At 46.4% G+C, this 16,066-nt stretch overlaps 1 protein-coding gene across 1 annotated transcript in view; it reads right to left on the bottom strand.

Moving 5' to 3' along the window:
• Positions 1 to 16,066, bottom strand: part of LOC138351100 (DNA-binding protein Ets97D-like) — a 151,772-nt gene that overhangs the window by 100,296 nt on the left and 35,410 nt on the right. The window contains exon 2 of the mRNA XM_069302731.1: positions 1,311 to 1,495. Coding sequence (XP_069158832.1) covers positions 1,311 to 1,495 — 185 coding nt within the window. The remainder of the gene's footprint in view (positions 1 to 1,310; positions 1,496 to 16,066) is intronic.

Here is a 16,066-nt window from a genome sequence, read left to right as displayed (position 1 = left end):
TCGCAATAGAATTCTCTACAGCACTAAATGCATATAAACTCCAAAAGCCCGGCTAATTACCCGTAGCAAACAGAGAAAGTGCGAACGAGTTACCCAGGAGTGCCCAAAAGCGATAAAATGTGTTCACTCTTCACTCTGGTCACCTCTATTTTCGTCCTAGGTCTTTCATTTTGGTATCAATGGGTTCGCCATAGAATTCTCTAGAGGAACATTAGCATATAAAATAAAAAACCTGGTCACGTTCCACCCGCCAACGAGTTGAAGACGGGCCACGCATTAACCACGAGTGAGCGCCCAGACGCCTTCCAGCTACACTTCCAATTCCTGCCCACAAATGTTTAGTATTTTTACCGGTTGCTAATCTCAATTTTCGTGTTACAACGCTCATTTAGGTATGAAATTGTTCCTAATAAAATGCTTTAGATGGATATGTGCATATAAGGGCCAATTGAAGAACAATATTGCCAGTACAATACACGAAAGTATGAACAAAAAAAAAAAATACAAAATAATACAACTTTTTGTACTTGCCACTTTAGTGTTGTGTGTTGAACATGACATATAATATATTGAACAAATGTTCAACCCATATTTAACACCAGTCCCCAAAAAATTGGATAAAAACCTGATTTTTGGCAATTATTTTGTTAGACGATGCAGCATTGCGTCATTACCAAGATTACCGACAGTAAACTTATGACGCAATGCTGCGTCGTCACCTGACAAAAGTGTTAAGAACCGTCAGTCTGTCGAGATCGGGTTCAGTGACGAAAGGAGGATTGACAATAAAAGGTTCCCCTCGCTCGAGACGTCAGGTACTACAGTTCTACGGGTGCAAGAGTATGCCTCCTCAAGCACCCGGGCGTCAAAATAAAAGAAGTCCAAAAGAATAACCAAAACAAGCAAAAGGTCGGCAGGAAACGACAAGCAGATAGGAGAAAAGGGGAGAAAAACAAAACAGAAGGAAAAGGAAAAGTCGTTCAGCACAATTAGAGAGGACAGCAGCAGGAGCACAAGGCGACAAAAGGACAGAGGACTGTCCCAAGGAGCATCACTCTCCGGCAGCAGCCCACCAAGCCCCCCTCACAGCAACGAGCTGAACAGGAAGGGGGGCCGGTTGTTAGGTAATTGTTGTTGGTTTCATCCTGGGAAAAGGCAGTAATTGACTAAGGGGGGGGGAAGGTCTTGAGAAGCTACAAGTATAGGCTTCCAGTCCCCAACAATAAGAATTATTAAATTATTCTGAGAAACGAAGCCAAGGTTTACTTACTCTAAGGGCTGATCCCCTTCCCTTGCAAAGGTTTACTTACTCTGGGGGAATTTTAAAACCCTCTGCAGCTCCTTGAATCCTGGGCACACTATCCAACGTGTGGTTTTGGGCACTGTGTTGGAAGCCTTCACCTCTGCAGCCTCAGCTTTTACATCTTGGCTCGCACACTCTTGAGACTTGTTCTCCAGCGAGTCTGTGACACACAAAACCAAGGTTATATTTATTCTTTAGCCAAAGTTGATCAATTTGCATGCTTGTGTGACGAGTACGAGAGAATGTGCACAATGAATTCACAAAAACAGGATGATTATTAACAAATATTGATGTTGAACGGCTCAATCAAACCCCTGCCCGTGGACTTTCCGCACACACACACACACACACACACACACACACACACACACACACACACACACACACACACACACACACACACACACACACACACACACACACACACACACAGAGCTTCTGTGGCTAGCAGGAATGGATCCGGACTTCTAATCATGGAAGACTTCAACCATGGGAAGATAGATTCGGGGAGCAGAGACCCACATGGAGGCCCAGACACATGGACAGCTAAGCTGCTGGATGTGGCAACAAGAAACTTTCTAAGTCAACACGTCAAGGGACCGACAAGAATGAGAGGAGGGGATGAACCAGCCTTGCTTGATCTGATATTTACCCTAAATGAGTTGGATACAAGGGAAGTTAAGTTGGGAGCCCCCTTGGGAATGAGTGATCATAGTGTATTGAGCTTTGAGTACCTGGTTGAGCTGGGAATTATCACCCCCAAAAAAGAACTGGGAACCAAAGGGCTGGCGTACCGAAAGGGAAACTATGAGGAAATGAATAAATTCCTATGGGATATACATTGGGACACAGAACTCGGAACCAAGTCCGTACAAGACATGATGGACTATGTCACCCAAAAATGTCAGGAGGTTGTAAGCAGGTTTGTCCCAGCCCGACAGGAAAAAACAGAGAAGCAAAGGAAGAATCCGTGGTTTAATAAGGAATGTATGAAAGCAAAGGAGCAGAACAAAAGGGCATGGAGGAACTTCCGTAATAACAGAACACCAGAAAGTAGAGAGAGATACCAGAGAACCAGGAACGAGTATGTCAGTGTGAGAAGAGCAGCTGAGAAAAGGTATGAAAATGATATAGCTAATAAAGCCAAGACCGAACCCAAGCTACTACACAGTCACATCAGGAGGAAGACAACAGTGAAGGAACAGGTGATGAAACTTAGGGTGGGCGAGGACAGGTACACAGAGAATGACAAAGAGGTGTGTGAAGAACTTAACAAAAAGTTCCAGGAGGTCTTTACAATAGAACAGGGAGATGTCGCGGCGCTAGAAGAGGTGGCAGCAAACCAGGTGACCTTGGATAGGTTCGAAATTACAAGAGATGAGGTCAAGAAGCACCTATTAGAGCTGGATGTGAGAAAAGCTGTTGGGCCGGATGGAATCTCGCCATGGGTATTGAAAGTGTGTGCAGGAGCACTTTGCCTACCACTCTCCATTGTGTATAGTAGGTCACTGGAAACGGGAGACCTACCAGAAATATGGAAGACTGCTAATGTAGTACCAATATACAAAAAGAGTGACAGACAAGAGGCACTGAACTACAGGCCAGTGTCCTTAACTTGTATACCATGCAAGGTGGTGGAGAAGATTGTGAGAAAAAACCTAGTAACACATCTGGAGAGAAGAGACTTCGTGACAACCCATCAACATGGGTTCAGGGAGGGTAAATCTAGCCTTACAGAATTGATAGAATTCTACAATCAGGTGACAAAGATTAAACAAAAAAGAGAAGGGTGGGCGGACTGCATTTTTTTGGACTGTCGGAAAGCCTTTGACACAGTACCCCATAAAAGGTTGATGCATAAGCTAGAGAAACAGGCAGGAGTAACTGGTTGGGCGCTCCAGTGGATAAGGGAGTACCTAAACAATAGGAAGCAGAGAGTTATAGTGAGGGGTGAGACCTCAGACTGGCGTGAAGTCACCAGTGGAGTCCCACAGGGCTCTGTATTTGGACCTATCCTGTTTCTGATATACGTAGATGATCTCCCAGAGGGTATAGACTCATTCCTCTCAATGTTTGCTGACGACGCCAAAATTATGAGAAGGATTAAGACAGAGGAGGACAGCTTGAGGCTTCAAGAAGACCTGGACAAGCTGCAGGAATGGTCGAACAAATGGCTGTTAGAGTTTAATCCAAGCAAATGTAATGTAATGAAGATAGGGGTAGGAAGCAGGAGACCAGATACAAGGTATCACTTGGGAGATGAAATACTTCAAGAGTCCGAGAGAGAGAAAGACCTGGGGGTTGATATCACGCAAGACCTGTCCCCTGATGCTCATATCAATAGGATAACAGCAGCAGCATATGCCAGGTTGGCTAACATAAGAACGGCCTTTAGAAACTTGTGTAAGGAACCTTTCAGAACATTATATACCACATATGTCAGACCAATCCTGGAGTATGCAGCCCCCAGCATGGAGTCCATATCTAGTCAAGCATAAGACTAAAATGGAAAAGGTTCAAAGGTTTGCCACCAGACTAGTACCCGAGCTGAGAGGTATGAGCTACGAGGAGAGACTACGGGAATTAAACCTCACTTCGTTGGAAGACAGAAGAGTTAGGGGGGACATGATCACCACATTCAAGATCCTCAAGGGAATTGACAGGGTTGATAAAGACAGGCTGTTTAACACAAGGGGCACATGCACTCGGGGACACAGGTGGAAACTGAGTGCCCAAATGAGCCACAGAGATATTAGAAAGAACTTTTTTAGTGTCAGAGTGGTTGACAAATGGAATGCATTAGGAAGTGATGTGGTGGAGGCTGACTCCATACACAGTTTCAAGTGTAGATATGATAGAGCCCAATAGGCTCAGGAACCTGTACACCTGTTGATTGACAGTTGAGAGGCGAGACCAAAGAGCCAGAGCTCAACCCCCGCAAGCACAACTAGGTGAGTACAACTAGGCGAGTACACACACACACATAATCCCCAATTATGTGTGTGTGAAGATAGGATACACCTATCTTCATAATGTAATGAAGATAGGTGCAGGGAGCAGGAGGCCAAATACAAGGTATTATCTGGGAGAGGAAATTCTTCAGGAGTCAGAGAAAGAAAAAGACTTGGGAGTTGATATCACGCCAGACCTGTCTCCTGCAGCACATATCAAGAGGATAACATCAGCGGCATATGCCAGGCTGGCCAACATACGAACGGCATTCAGAAACTTGTGTAAAGAATCATTCAGAACTTTGTATACCACATATGTCAGGCCAATCCTGGAGTATGCAGCCCCCAGCATGGAGTCCATATCTAGTCAAGGATAAGACTAAACTGGAAAAGGTTCAAAGGTTTGCCACCAGACTAGTACCCGAGCTGAGAGGTATGAGCTACGAGGAGAGACTACGGGAATTAAACCTCACTTCGTTGGAAGACAGAAGAGTTAGGGGGGACATGATCACCACATTCAAGATCCTCAAGGGAATTGACAGGGTTGATAAAGACAGGCTGTTTAACACAAGGGGCACATGCACTCGGGGACACAGGTGGAAACTGAGTGCCCAAATGAGCCACAGAGATATTAGAAAGAACTTTTTTAGTGTCAGAGTGGTTGACAAATGGAATGCATTAGGAAGTGATGTGGTGGAGGCTGACTCCATACACAGTTTCAAGTGTAGATATGATAGAGCCCAATAGGCTCAGGAACCTGTACACCTGTTGATTGACAGTTGAGAGGCGAGACCAAAGAGCCAGAGCTCAACCCCCGCAAGCACAACTAGGTGAGTACAACTAGGCGAGTACACACACACACATAATCCCCAATTATGTGTGTGTGAAGATAGGATACACCTATCTTCATAATGTAATGAAGATAGGTGCAGGGAGCAGGAGGCCAAATACAAGGTATTATCTGGGAGAGGAAATTCTTCAGGAGTCAGAGAAAGAAAAAGACTTGGGAGTTGATATCACGCCAGACCTGTCTCCTGCAGCACATATCAAGAGGATAACATCAGCGGCATATGCCAGGCTGGCCAACATACGAACGGCATTCAGAAACTTGTGTAAAGAATCATTCAGAACTTTGTATACCACATATGTCAGGCCAATCCTGGAGTATGCAGCCCCAGCATGGAGTCCATATCTAGTCAAGGATAAGACTAAACTGGAAAAGGTTCAAAGGTTTGCCACCAGACTAGTACCCGAGCTGAGAGGTATGAGCTACGAGGAGAGATTACAGGAATTAAACCTCACTTCGCTGGAAGACAGAAGAGTAAGGGGGGACATGATCACCACATTCAAGATTTTGAAGGGAATTGATAGGGTAGATAAAGACAGTCTATTTAACAGAAGGGGAACACGCACAAGGGGACACAGGTGGAAACTGAGCGCCCAAATGAGCCACAGAGATATTAGAAAGAACTTTTTTTAGTGTCAGAGTGGTTGACAAATGGAATACATTAGGATGTGATGTGGTAGAGGCTGACTCCATACACAGTTTCAAGTGTAGATATGATAGAGCCCAATAGGCTCAGGAATATGTACACCAGTTGATTGAAGGTTGAGAGGCGGGACCAAAGAGCCAGAGCTCAACCCCCCCCCCCCCCCCCCGTGTACGTGTGCCCGAATTATTCAGAAACGTGAGTTCAATTCCATAATTTGGGGTCAATATTTATTCAAGAGAAATAACATTAACACCAATAAGAAGGACAGGGAGGTAATGCCCAAGACTATAGCAAGGAAGGATAGGGAGGTAATGCCCAAGACTATAGCAAGGAAGGATAGGGAGGTAATGCCCAAGACTATAGCAAGGAAGGATAGGGAGGTAATGCCCAAGACTATAGCAAGGAAGGATAGGGAGGTAATGCCCAAGACTATAGCAAGGAAGGATAGGGAGGTAATGCCCAAGACTATAGCAAGGAAGGATAGGGAGGTAATGCCCAAGACTATAGCAAGGAAGGATAGGGAGGTAATGCCCAAGACTATAGCAAGGAAGGATAGGGAGGTAATGCCCAAGACTATAGCAAGGAAGGATAGGGAGGTAATGCCCAAGACTATAGCAAGGAAGGACAGGGAGGTAATGCCCAAGACTATAGCAAGGAAGGACAGGGAGGTAATGCCCAAGACTATAGCAAGGAAGGATAGGGAGGTAATGCCCAAGACTATAGCAAGGAAGGATAGGGAGGTAATGCCCAAGACTATAGCAAGGAAGGATAGGGAGGTAATGCCCAAGACTATAGCAAGGAAGGATAGGGAGGTAATGCCCAAGACTATAGCAAGGAAGGATAGGGAGGTAATGCCCAAGACTATAGCAAGGAAGGATAGGGAGGTAATGCCCAAGACTATAGCAAGGAAGGATAGGGAGGTAATGCCCAAGACTATAGCAAGGAAGGATAGGGAGGTAATGCCCAAGACTATAGCAAGGAAGGATAGGGAGGTAATGCCCAAGACTATAGCAAGGAAGGATAGGGAGGTAATGCCCAAGACTATAGCAAGGAAGGACTAGGGAGGTAATGCCCAAGACTATAGCAAGGAAGGATAGGGAGGTAATGCCCAAGACTATAGCAAGGAAGGATAGGGAGGTAATGCCCAAGACTATAGCAAGGAAGGATAGGGAGGTAATGCCCAAGACTATAGCAAGGAAGGATAGGGAGGTAATGCCCAAGACTATAGCAAGGAAGGATAGGGAGGTAATGCCCAAGACTATAGCAAGGAAGGATAGGGAGGTAATGCCCAAGACTATAGCAAGGAAGGATAGGGAGGTAATGCCCAAGACTATAGCAAGGAAGGATAGGGAGGTAATGCCCAAGACTATAGCAAGGAAGGATAGGGAGGTAATGCCCAAGACTATAGCAAGGAAGGATAGGGAGGTAATGCCCAAGACTATAGCAAGGAAGGATAGGGAGGTAATGCCCAAGACTATAGCAAGGAAGGATAGGGAGGTAATGCCCAAGACTATAGCAAGGAAGGATAGGGAGGTAATGCCCAAGACTATAGCAAGGAAGGATAGGGAGGTAATGCCCAAGACTATAGCAAGGAAGGATAGGGAGGTAATGCCCAAGACTATAGCAAGGAAGGATAGGGAGGTAATGCCCAAGACTATAGCAAGGAAGGATAGGGAGGTAATGCCCAAGGACTATAGCAAGGAAGGATAGGGAGGTAATGCCCAAGACTATAGCAAGGAAGGATAGGGAGGTAATGCCCAAGACTATAGCAAGGAAGGATAGGGAGGTAATGCCCAAGACTATAGCAAGGAAGGATAGGGAGGTAATGCCCAAGACTATAGCAAGGAAGGATAGGGAGGTAATGCCCAAGACTATAGCAAGGAAGGATAGGGAGGTAATGCCCAAGACTATAGCAAGGAAGGATAGGGAGGTAATGCCCAAGACTATAGCAAGGAAGGATAGGGAGGTAATGCCCAAGACTATAGCAAGGAAGGATAGGGAGGTAATGCCCAAGACTATAGCAAGGAAGGATAGGGAGGTAATGCCCAAGACTATAGCAAGGAAGGATAGGGAGGTAATGCCCAAGACTATAGCAAGGAAGGATAGGGAGGTAATGCCCAAGACTATAGCAAGGAAGGATAGGGAGGTAATGCCCAAGACTATAGCAAGGAAGGATAGGGAGGTAATGCCCAAGACTATAGCAAGGAAGGATAGGGAGGTAATGCCCAAGACTATAGCAAGGAAGGATAGGGAGGTAATGCCCAAGACTATAGCAAGGAAGGATAGGGAGGTAATGCCCAAGACTATAGCAAGGAAGGATAGGGAGGTAATGCCCAAGACTATAGCAAGGAAGGATAGGGAGGTAATGCCCAAGACTATAGCAAGGAAGGATAGGGAGGTAATGCCCAAGACTATAGCAAGGAAGGATAGGGAGGTAATGCCCAAGACTATAGCAAGGAAGGATAGGGAGGTAATGCCCAAGACTATAGCAAGGAAGGATAGGGAGGTAATGCCCAAGACTATAGCAAGGAAGGATAGGGAGGTAATGCCCAAGACTATAGCAAGGAAGGATAGGGAGGTAATGCCCAAGACTATAGCAAGGAAGGATAGGGAGGTAATGCCCAAGACTATAGCAAGGAAGGATAGGGAGGTAATGCCCAAGACTATAGCAAGGAAGGATAGGGAGGTAATGCCCAAGACTATAGCAAGGAAGGATAGGGAGGTAATGCCCAAGACTATAGCAAGGAAGGATAGGGAGGTAATGCCCAAGACTATAGCAAGGAAGGATAGGGAGGTAATGCCCAAGACTATAGCAAGGAAGGATAGGGAGGTAATGCCCAAGACTATAGCAAGGAAGGATAGGGAGGTAATGCCCAAGACTATAGCAAGGAAGGATAGGGAGGTAATGCCCAAGACTATAGCAAGGAAGGATAGGGAGGTAATGCCCAAGACTATAGCAAGGAAGGATAGGGAGGTAATGCCCAAGACTATAGCAAGGAAGGATAGGGAGGTAATGCCCAAGACTATAGCAAGGAAGGATAGGGAGGTAATGCCCAAGACTATAGCAAGGAAGGATAGGGAGGTAATGCCCAAGACTATAGCAAGGAAGGATAGGGAGGTAATGCCCAAGACTATAGCAAGGAAGGATAGGGAGGTAATGCCCAAGACTATAGCAAGGAAGGATAGGGAGGTAATGCCCAAGACTATAGCAAGGAAGGATAGGGAGGTAATGCCCAAGACTATAGCAAGGAAGGATAGGGAGGTAATGCCCAAGACTATAGCAAGGAAGGATAGGGAGGTAATGCCCAAGACTATAGCAAGGAAGGATAGGGAGGTAATGCCCAAGACTATAGCAAGGAAGGATAGGGAGGTAATGCCCAAGACTATAGCAAGGAAGGATAGGGAGGTAATGCCCAAGACTATAGCAAGGAAGGATAGGGAGGTAATGCCCAAGACTATAGCAAGGAAGGATAGGGAGGTAATGCCCAAGACTATAGCAAGGAAGGATAGGGAGGTAATGCCCAAGACTATAGCAAGGAAGGATAGGGAGGTAATGCCCAAGACTATAGCAAGGAAGGATAGGGAGGTAATGCCCAAGACTATAGCAAGGAAGGATAGGGAGGTAATGCCCAAGACTATAGCAAGGAAGGATAGGGAGGTAATGCCCAAGACTATAGCAAGGAAGGATAGGGAGGTAATGCCCAAGACTATAGCAAGGAAGGATAGGGAGGTAATGCCCAAGACTATAGCAAGGAGGATAGGGAGGTAATGCCCAAGACTATAGCAAGGAAGGATAGGGAGGTAATGCCCAAGACTATAGCAAGGAAGGATAGGGAGGTAATGCCCAAGACTATAGCAAGGAAGGATAGGGAGGTAATGCCCAAGACTATAGCAAGGAAGGATAGGGAGGTAATGCCCAAGACTATAGCAAGGAAGGATAGGGAGGTAATGCCCAAGACTATAGCAAGGAAGGATAGGGAGGTAATGCCCACGACTATAGCAAGGAAGGATAGGGAGGTAATGCCCAAGACTATAGCAAGGAGGATAGGGAGGTAATGCCCAAGACTATAGCAAGGAAGGATAGGGAGGTAATGCCCAAGACTATAGCAAGGAGGATAGGGAGGTAATGCCCAAGACTATAGCAAGGAAGGATAGGAGGTAATGCCCAAGACTATAGCAAGGAAGGATAGGGAGGTAATGCCCAAGACTATAGCAAGGAAGGATAGGGAGGTAATGCCAAGACTATAGCAAGGAAGGATAGGAGGTAAGGCCCAAGACTATAGCAAGGAAGGATAGGGAGGTAATGCCCAAGACTATAGCAAGGAAGGATAGGGAGGTAATGCCCAAGACTATAGCAAGGAAGGATAGGGAGGTAATGCCCAAGACTATAGCAAGGAAGGATAGGGAGTAATGCCCAAGACTATAGCAAGGAAGGATAGGGAGGTAATGCCCAAGACTATAGCAAGGAAGGATAGGGAGGTAATGCCCAGACTATAGCAAGGAAGGATAGGGAGGTAATGCCCAAGACTATAGCAAGGAAGGATAGGGAGGTAATGCCCAAGACTATAGCAAGGAAGGATAGGGAGGTAATGCCCAAGACTATAGCAAGGAAGGATAGGGAGGTAATGCCCAAGACTATAGCAAGGAAGGATAGGGAGGTAATGCCCAAGACTATAGCAAGGAAGGATAGGGAGGTAATGCCCAAGACTATAGCAAGGAAGGATAGGGAGGTAATGCCCAAGACTATAGCAAGGAAGGATAGGGAGGTAATGCCCAAGACTATAGCAAGGAAGGATAGGGAGGTAATGCCCAAGAACTATAGCAAGGAAGGATAGGGAGGTAATGCCCAAGACTATAGCAAGGAAGGATAGGGAGGTAATGCCCAAGGACTATAGCAAGGAAGGATAGGGAGGTAATGCCCAAGACTATAGCAAGGAAGGATAGGGAGGTAATGCCCAAGACTATAGCAAGGAAGGATAGGGAGGTAATGCCCAAGACTATAGCAAGGAAGGATAGGGAGGTAATGCCCAAGACTATAGCAAGGAAGGATAGGGAGGTAATGCCCAAGACTATAGCAAGGAAGGATAGGGAGGTAATGCCCAAGACTATAGCAAGGAAGGATAGGGAGGTAATGCCCAAGACTATAGCAAGGAAGGATAGGGAGGTAATGCCCAAGACTATAGCAAGGAAGGATAGGGAGGTAATGCCCAAGACTATAGCAAGGAAGGATATGGAGGTAATGCCCAAGACTATAGCAAGGAAGGATAGGGAGGTAATGCCCAAGACTATAGCAAGGAAGGATAGGGAGGTAATGCCAAGACTATAGCAAGGAAGGATAGGGAGGTAATGCCCAAGACTATAGCAAGGAAGGATAGGGAGGTAATGCCCAAGACTATAGCAAGGAAGGATAGGGAGGTAATGCCCAAGACTATAGCAAGGAAGGATAGGGAGGTAATGCCCAAGACTATAGCAGGAAGGATAGGGAGGTAATGCCCAAGACTATAGCAAGGAAGGATAGGGAGGTAATGCCCAAGACTATAGCAAGGAAGGATAGGGAGGTAATGCCCAAGACTATAGCAAGGAAGGATAGGGAGGTAATGCCCAAGACTATAGCAAGGAAGGATAGGGAGGTAATGCCCAAGACTATAGCAAGGAAGGATAGGGAGGTAATGCCCAAGACTATAGCAAGGAAGGATAGGGAGGTAATGCCAAGACTATAGCAAAGGAAGGATAGGGAGGTAATGCCCAAGACTATAGCAAGGAAGGATAGGGAGGTAATGCCCAAGACTATAGCAAGGAAGGATAGGGAGGTAATGCCCAAGACTATAGCAAGGAAGGATAGGGAGGTAATGCCCAAGAATATAGCAAGGAGGATGATAGGGAGGTAATGCCCAAGACTATAGCCAGGAAGGATAGGGAGGTAATGCCCAAGACTATAGCAAGGAAGGATAGGGAGGTAATGCCCAAGACTATAGCAAGGAAGGATAGGGAGGTAATGCCCAAGAACTATAGCAAGGAAGGATAGGGAGGTAATGCCCAAGACTATAGCAAGGAAGGATAGGGAGGTAATGCCCAAGACTATAGCAAGGAAGGATAGGGAGGTAATGCCCAAGACTATAGCAAGGAAGGATAGGGAGGTAATGCCCAAGACTATAGCAAGGAAGGATAGGGAGGTAATGCCCAAGACTATAGCAAGGAAGGATAGGGAGGTAATGCCCAAGACTATAGCAAGGAAGGATAGGGAGGTAATGCCCAAGACTATAGCAAGGAAGGATAGGGAGGTAATGCCCAAGACTATAGCAAGGAAGGATAGGGAGGTAATGCCCAAGACTATAGCAAGGAAGGATAGGGAGGTAATGCCCAAGACTATAGCAAGGAAGGATAGGGAGGTAATGCCCAAGACTATAGCAAGGAAGGATAGGGAGGTAATGCCCAAGACTATAGCAAGGAAGGATAGGGAGGTAATGCCCAAGACTATAGCAAGGAAGGATAGGGAGGTAATGCCCAAGACTATAGCAAGGAAGGATAGGGAGGTAATGCCCAAGACTATAGCAAGGAAGGATAGGGAGGTAATGCCCAAGACTATAGCAAGGAAGGATAGGGAGGTAATGCCCAAGACTATAGCAAGGAAGGATAGGGAGGTAATGCCCAAGACTATAGCAAGGAAGGATAGGGAGGTAATGCCCAAGACTATAGCAAGGAAGGATAGGGAGGTAATGCCCAAGACTATAGCAAGGAAGGATAGGGAGGTAATGCCCAAGACTATAGCAAGGAAGGATAGGGAGGTAATGCCCAAGACTATAGCAAGGAAGGATAGGGAGGTAATGCCCAAGACTATAGCAAGGAAGGATAGGGAGGTAATGCCCAAGACTATAGCAAGGAAGGATAGGGAGGTAATGCCCAAGACTATAGCAAGGAAGGATAGGGAGGTAATGCCCAAGACTATAGCAAGGAAGGATAGGGAGGTAATGCCCAAGACTATAGCAAGGAAGGATAGGGAGGTAATGCCCAAGACTATAGCAAGGAAGGATAGGGAGGTAATGCCCAAGACTATAGCAAGGAAGGATAGGGAGGTAATGCCCAAGACTATAGCAAGGAAGGATAGGGAGGTAATGCCCAAGACTATAGCAAGGAAGGATAGGGAGGTAATGCCCAAGACTATAGCAAGGAAGGATAGGGAGGTAATGCCCAAGACTATAGCAAGGAAGGATAGGGAGGTAATGCCCAAGACTATAGCAAGGAAGGATAGGGAGGTAATGCCCAAGACTATAGCAAGGAAGGATAGGGAGGTAATGCCCAAGACTATAGCAAGGAAGGATAGGGAGGTAATGCCCAAGACTATAGCAAGGAAGGATAGGGAGGTAATGCCCAAGACTATAGCAAGGAAGGATAGGGAGGTAATGCCCAAGACTATAGCAAGGAAGGATAGGGAGGTAATGCCCAAGACTATAGCAAGGAAGGATAGGGAGGTAATGCCCAAGACTATAGCAAGGAAGGATAGGGAGGTAATGCCCAAGACTATAGCAAGGAAGGATAGGGAGGTAATGCCCAAGACTATAGCAAGGAAGGATAGGGAGGTAATGCCCAAGACTATAGCAAGGAAGGATAGGGAGGTAATGCCCAAGACTATAGCAAGGAAGGATAGGGAGGTAATGCCCAAGACTATAGCAAGGAAGGATAGGGAGGTAATGCCCAAGACTATAGCAAGGAAGGATAGGGAGGTAATGCCCAAGACTATAGCAAGGAAGGATAGGGAGGTAATGCCCAAGACTATAGCAAGGAAGGATAGGGAGGTAATGCCCAAGACTATAGCAAGGAAGGATAGGGAGGTAATGCCCAAGACTATAGCAAGGAAGGATAGGGAGGTAATGCCCAAGACTATAGCAAGGAAGGATAGGGAGGTAATGCCCAAGACTATAGCAAGGAAGGATAGGGAGGTAATGCCCAAGACTATAGCAAGGAAGGATAGGGAGGTAATGCCCAAGACTATAGCAAGGAAGGATAGGGAGGTAATGCCCAAGACTATAGCAAGGAAGGATAGGGAGGTAATGCCCAAGACTATAGCAAGGAAGGATAGGGAGGTAATGCCCAAGACTATAGCAAGGAAGGATAGGGAGGTAATGCCCAAGACTATAGCAAGGAAGGATAGGGAGGTAATGCCCAAGACTATAGCAAGGAAGGATAGGGAGGTAATGCCCAAGACTATAGCAAGGAAGGATAGGGAGGTAATGCCCAAGACTATAGCAAGGAAGGATAGGGAGGTAATGCCCAAGACTATAGCAAGGAAGGATAGGGAGGTAATGCCCAAGACTATAGCAAGGAAGGATAGGGAGGTAATGCCCAAGACTATAGCAAGGAAGGATAGGGAGGTAATGCCCAAGACTATAGCAAGGAAGGATAGGGAGGTAATGCCCAAGACTATAGCAAGGAAGGATAGGGAGGTAATGCCCAAGACTATAGCAAGGAAGGATAGGGAGGTAATGCCCAAGACTATAGCAAGGAAGGATAGGGAGGTAATGCCCAAGACTATAGCAAGGAAGGATAGGGAGGTAATGCCCAAGACTATAGCAAGGAAGGATAGGGAGGTAATGCCCAAGACTATAGCAAGGAAGGATAGGGAGGTAATGCCCAAGACTATAGCAAGGAAGGATAGGGAGGTAATGCCCAAGACTATAGCAAGGAAGGATAGGGAGGTAATGCCCAAGACTATAGCAAGGAAGGATAGGGAGGTAATGCCCAAGACTATAGCAAGGAAGGATAGGGAGGTAATGCCCAAGACTATAGCAAGGAAGGATAGGGAGGTAATGCCCAAGACTATAGCAAGGAAGGATAGGGAGGTAATGCCCAAGACTATAGCAAGGAAGGATAGGGAGGTAATGCCCAAGACTATAGCAAGGAAGGATAGGGAGGTAATGCCCAAGACTATAGCAAGGAAGGATAGGGAGGTAATGCCCAAGACTATAGCAAGGAAGGATAGGGAGGTAATGCCCAAGACTATAGCAAGGAAGGATAGGGAGGTAATGCCCAAGACTATAGCAAGGAAGGATAGGGAGGTAATGCCCAAGACTATAGCAAGGAAGGATAGGGAGGTAATGCCCAAGACTATAGCAAGGAAGGATAGGGAGGTAATGCCCAAGACTATAGCAAGGAAGGATAGGGAGGTAATGCCCAAGACTATAGCAAGGAAGGATAGGGAGGTAATGCCCAAGACTATAGCAAGGAAGGATAGGGAGGTAATGCCCAAGACTATAGCAAGGAAGGATAGGGAGGTAATGCCCAAGACTATAGCAAGGAAGGATAGGGAGGTAATGCCCAAGACTATAGCAAGGAAGGATAGGGAGGTAATGCCCAAGACTATAGCAAGGAAGGATAGGGAGGTAATGCCCAAGACTATAGCAAGGAAGGATAGGGAGGTAATGCCCAAGACTATAGCAAGGAAGGATAGGGAGGTAATGCCCAAGACTATAGCAAGGAAGGATAGGGAGGTAATGCCCAAGACTATAGCAAGGAAGGATAGGGAGGTAATGCCCAAGACTATAGCAAGGAAGGATAGGGAGGTAATGCCCAAGACTATAGCAAGGAAGGATAGGGAGGTAATGCCCAAGACTATAGCAAGGAAGGATAGGGAGGTAATGCCCAAGACTATAGCAAGGAAGGATAGGGAGGTAATGCCCAAGACTATAGCAAGGAAGGATAGGGAGGTAATGCCCAAGACTATAGCAAGGAAGGATAGGGAGGTAATGCCCAAGACTATAGCAAGGAAGGATAGGGAGGTAATGCCCAAGACTATAGCAAGGAAGGATAGGGAGGTAATGCCCAAGACTATAGCAAGGAAGGATAGGGAGGTAATGCCCAAGACTATAGCAAGGAAGGATAGGGAGGTAATGCCCAAGACTATAGCAAGGAAGGATAGGGAGGTAATGCCCAAGACTATAGCAAGGAAGGATAGGGAGGTAATGCCCAAGACTATAGCAAGGAAGGATAGGGAGGTAATGCCCAAGACTATAGCAAGGAAGGATAGGGAGGTAATGCCCAAGACTATAGCAAGGAAGGATAGGGAGGTAATGCCCAAGACTATAGCAAGGAAGGATAGGGAGGTAATGCCCAAGACTATAGCAAGGAAGGATAGGGAGGTAATGCCCAAGACTATAGCAAGGAAGGATAGGGAGGTAATGCCCAAGACTATAGCAAGGAAGGATAGGGAGGTAATGCCCAAGACTATAGCAAGGAAGGATAGGGAGGTAATGCCCAAGACTATAGCAAGGAAGGATAGGGAGGTAATGCCCAAGACTATAGCAAGGAAGGATAGGGAGGTAATG

Source organism: Procambarus clarkii, chromosome 5 (genome assembly GCF_040958095.1).
Source record: "Procambarus clarkii isolate CNS0578487 chromosome 5, FALCON_Pclarkii_2.0, whole genome shotgun sequence".
Taxonomy (NCBI): Eukaryota; Metazoa; Arthropoda; class Malacostraca; order Decapoda; family Cambaridae; genus Procambarus; species Procambarus clarkii.
This window is presented reverse-complemented; position numbering and strand designations above follow the sequence as displayed.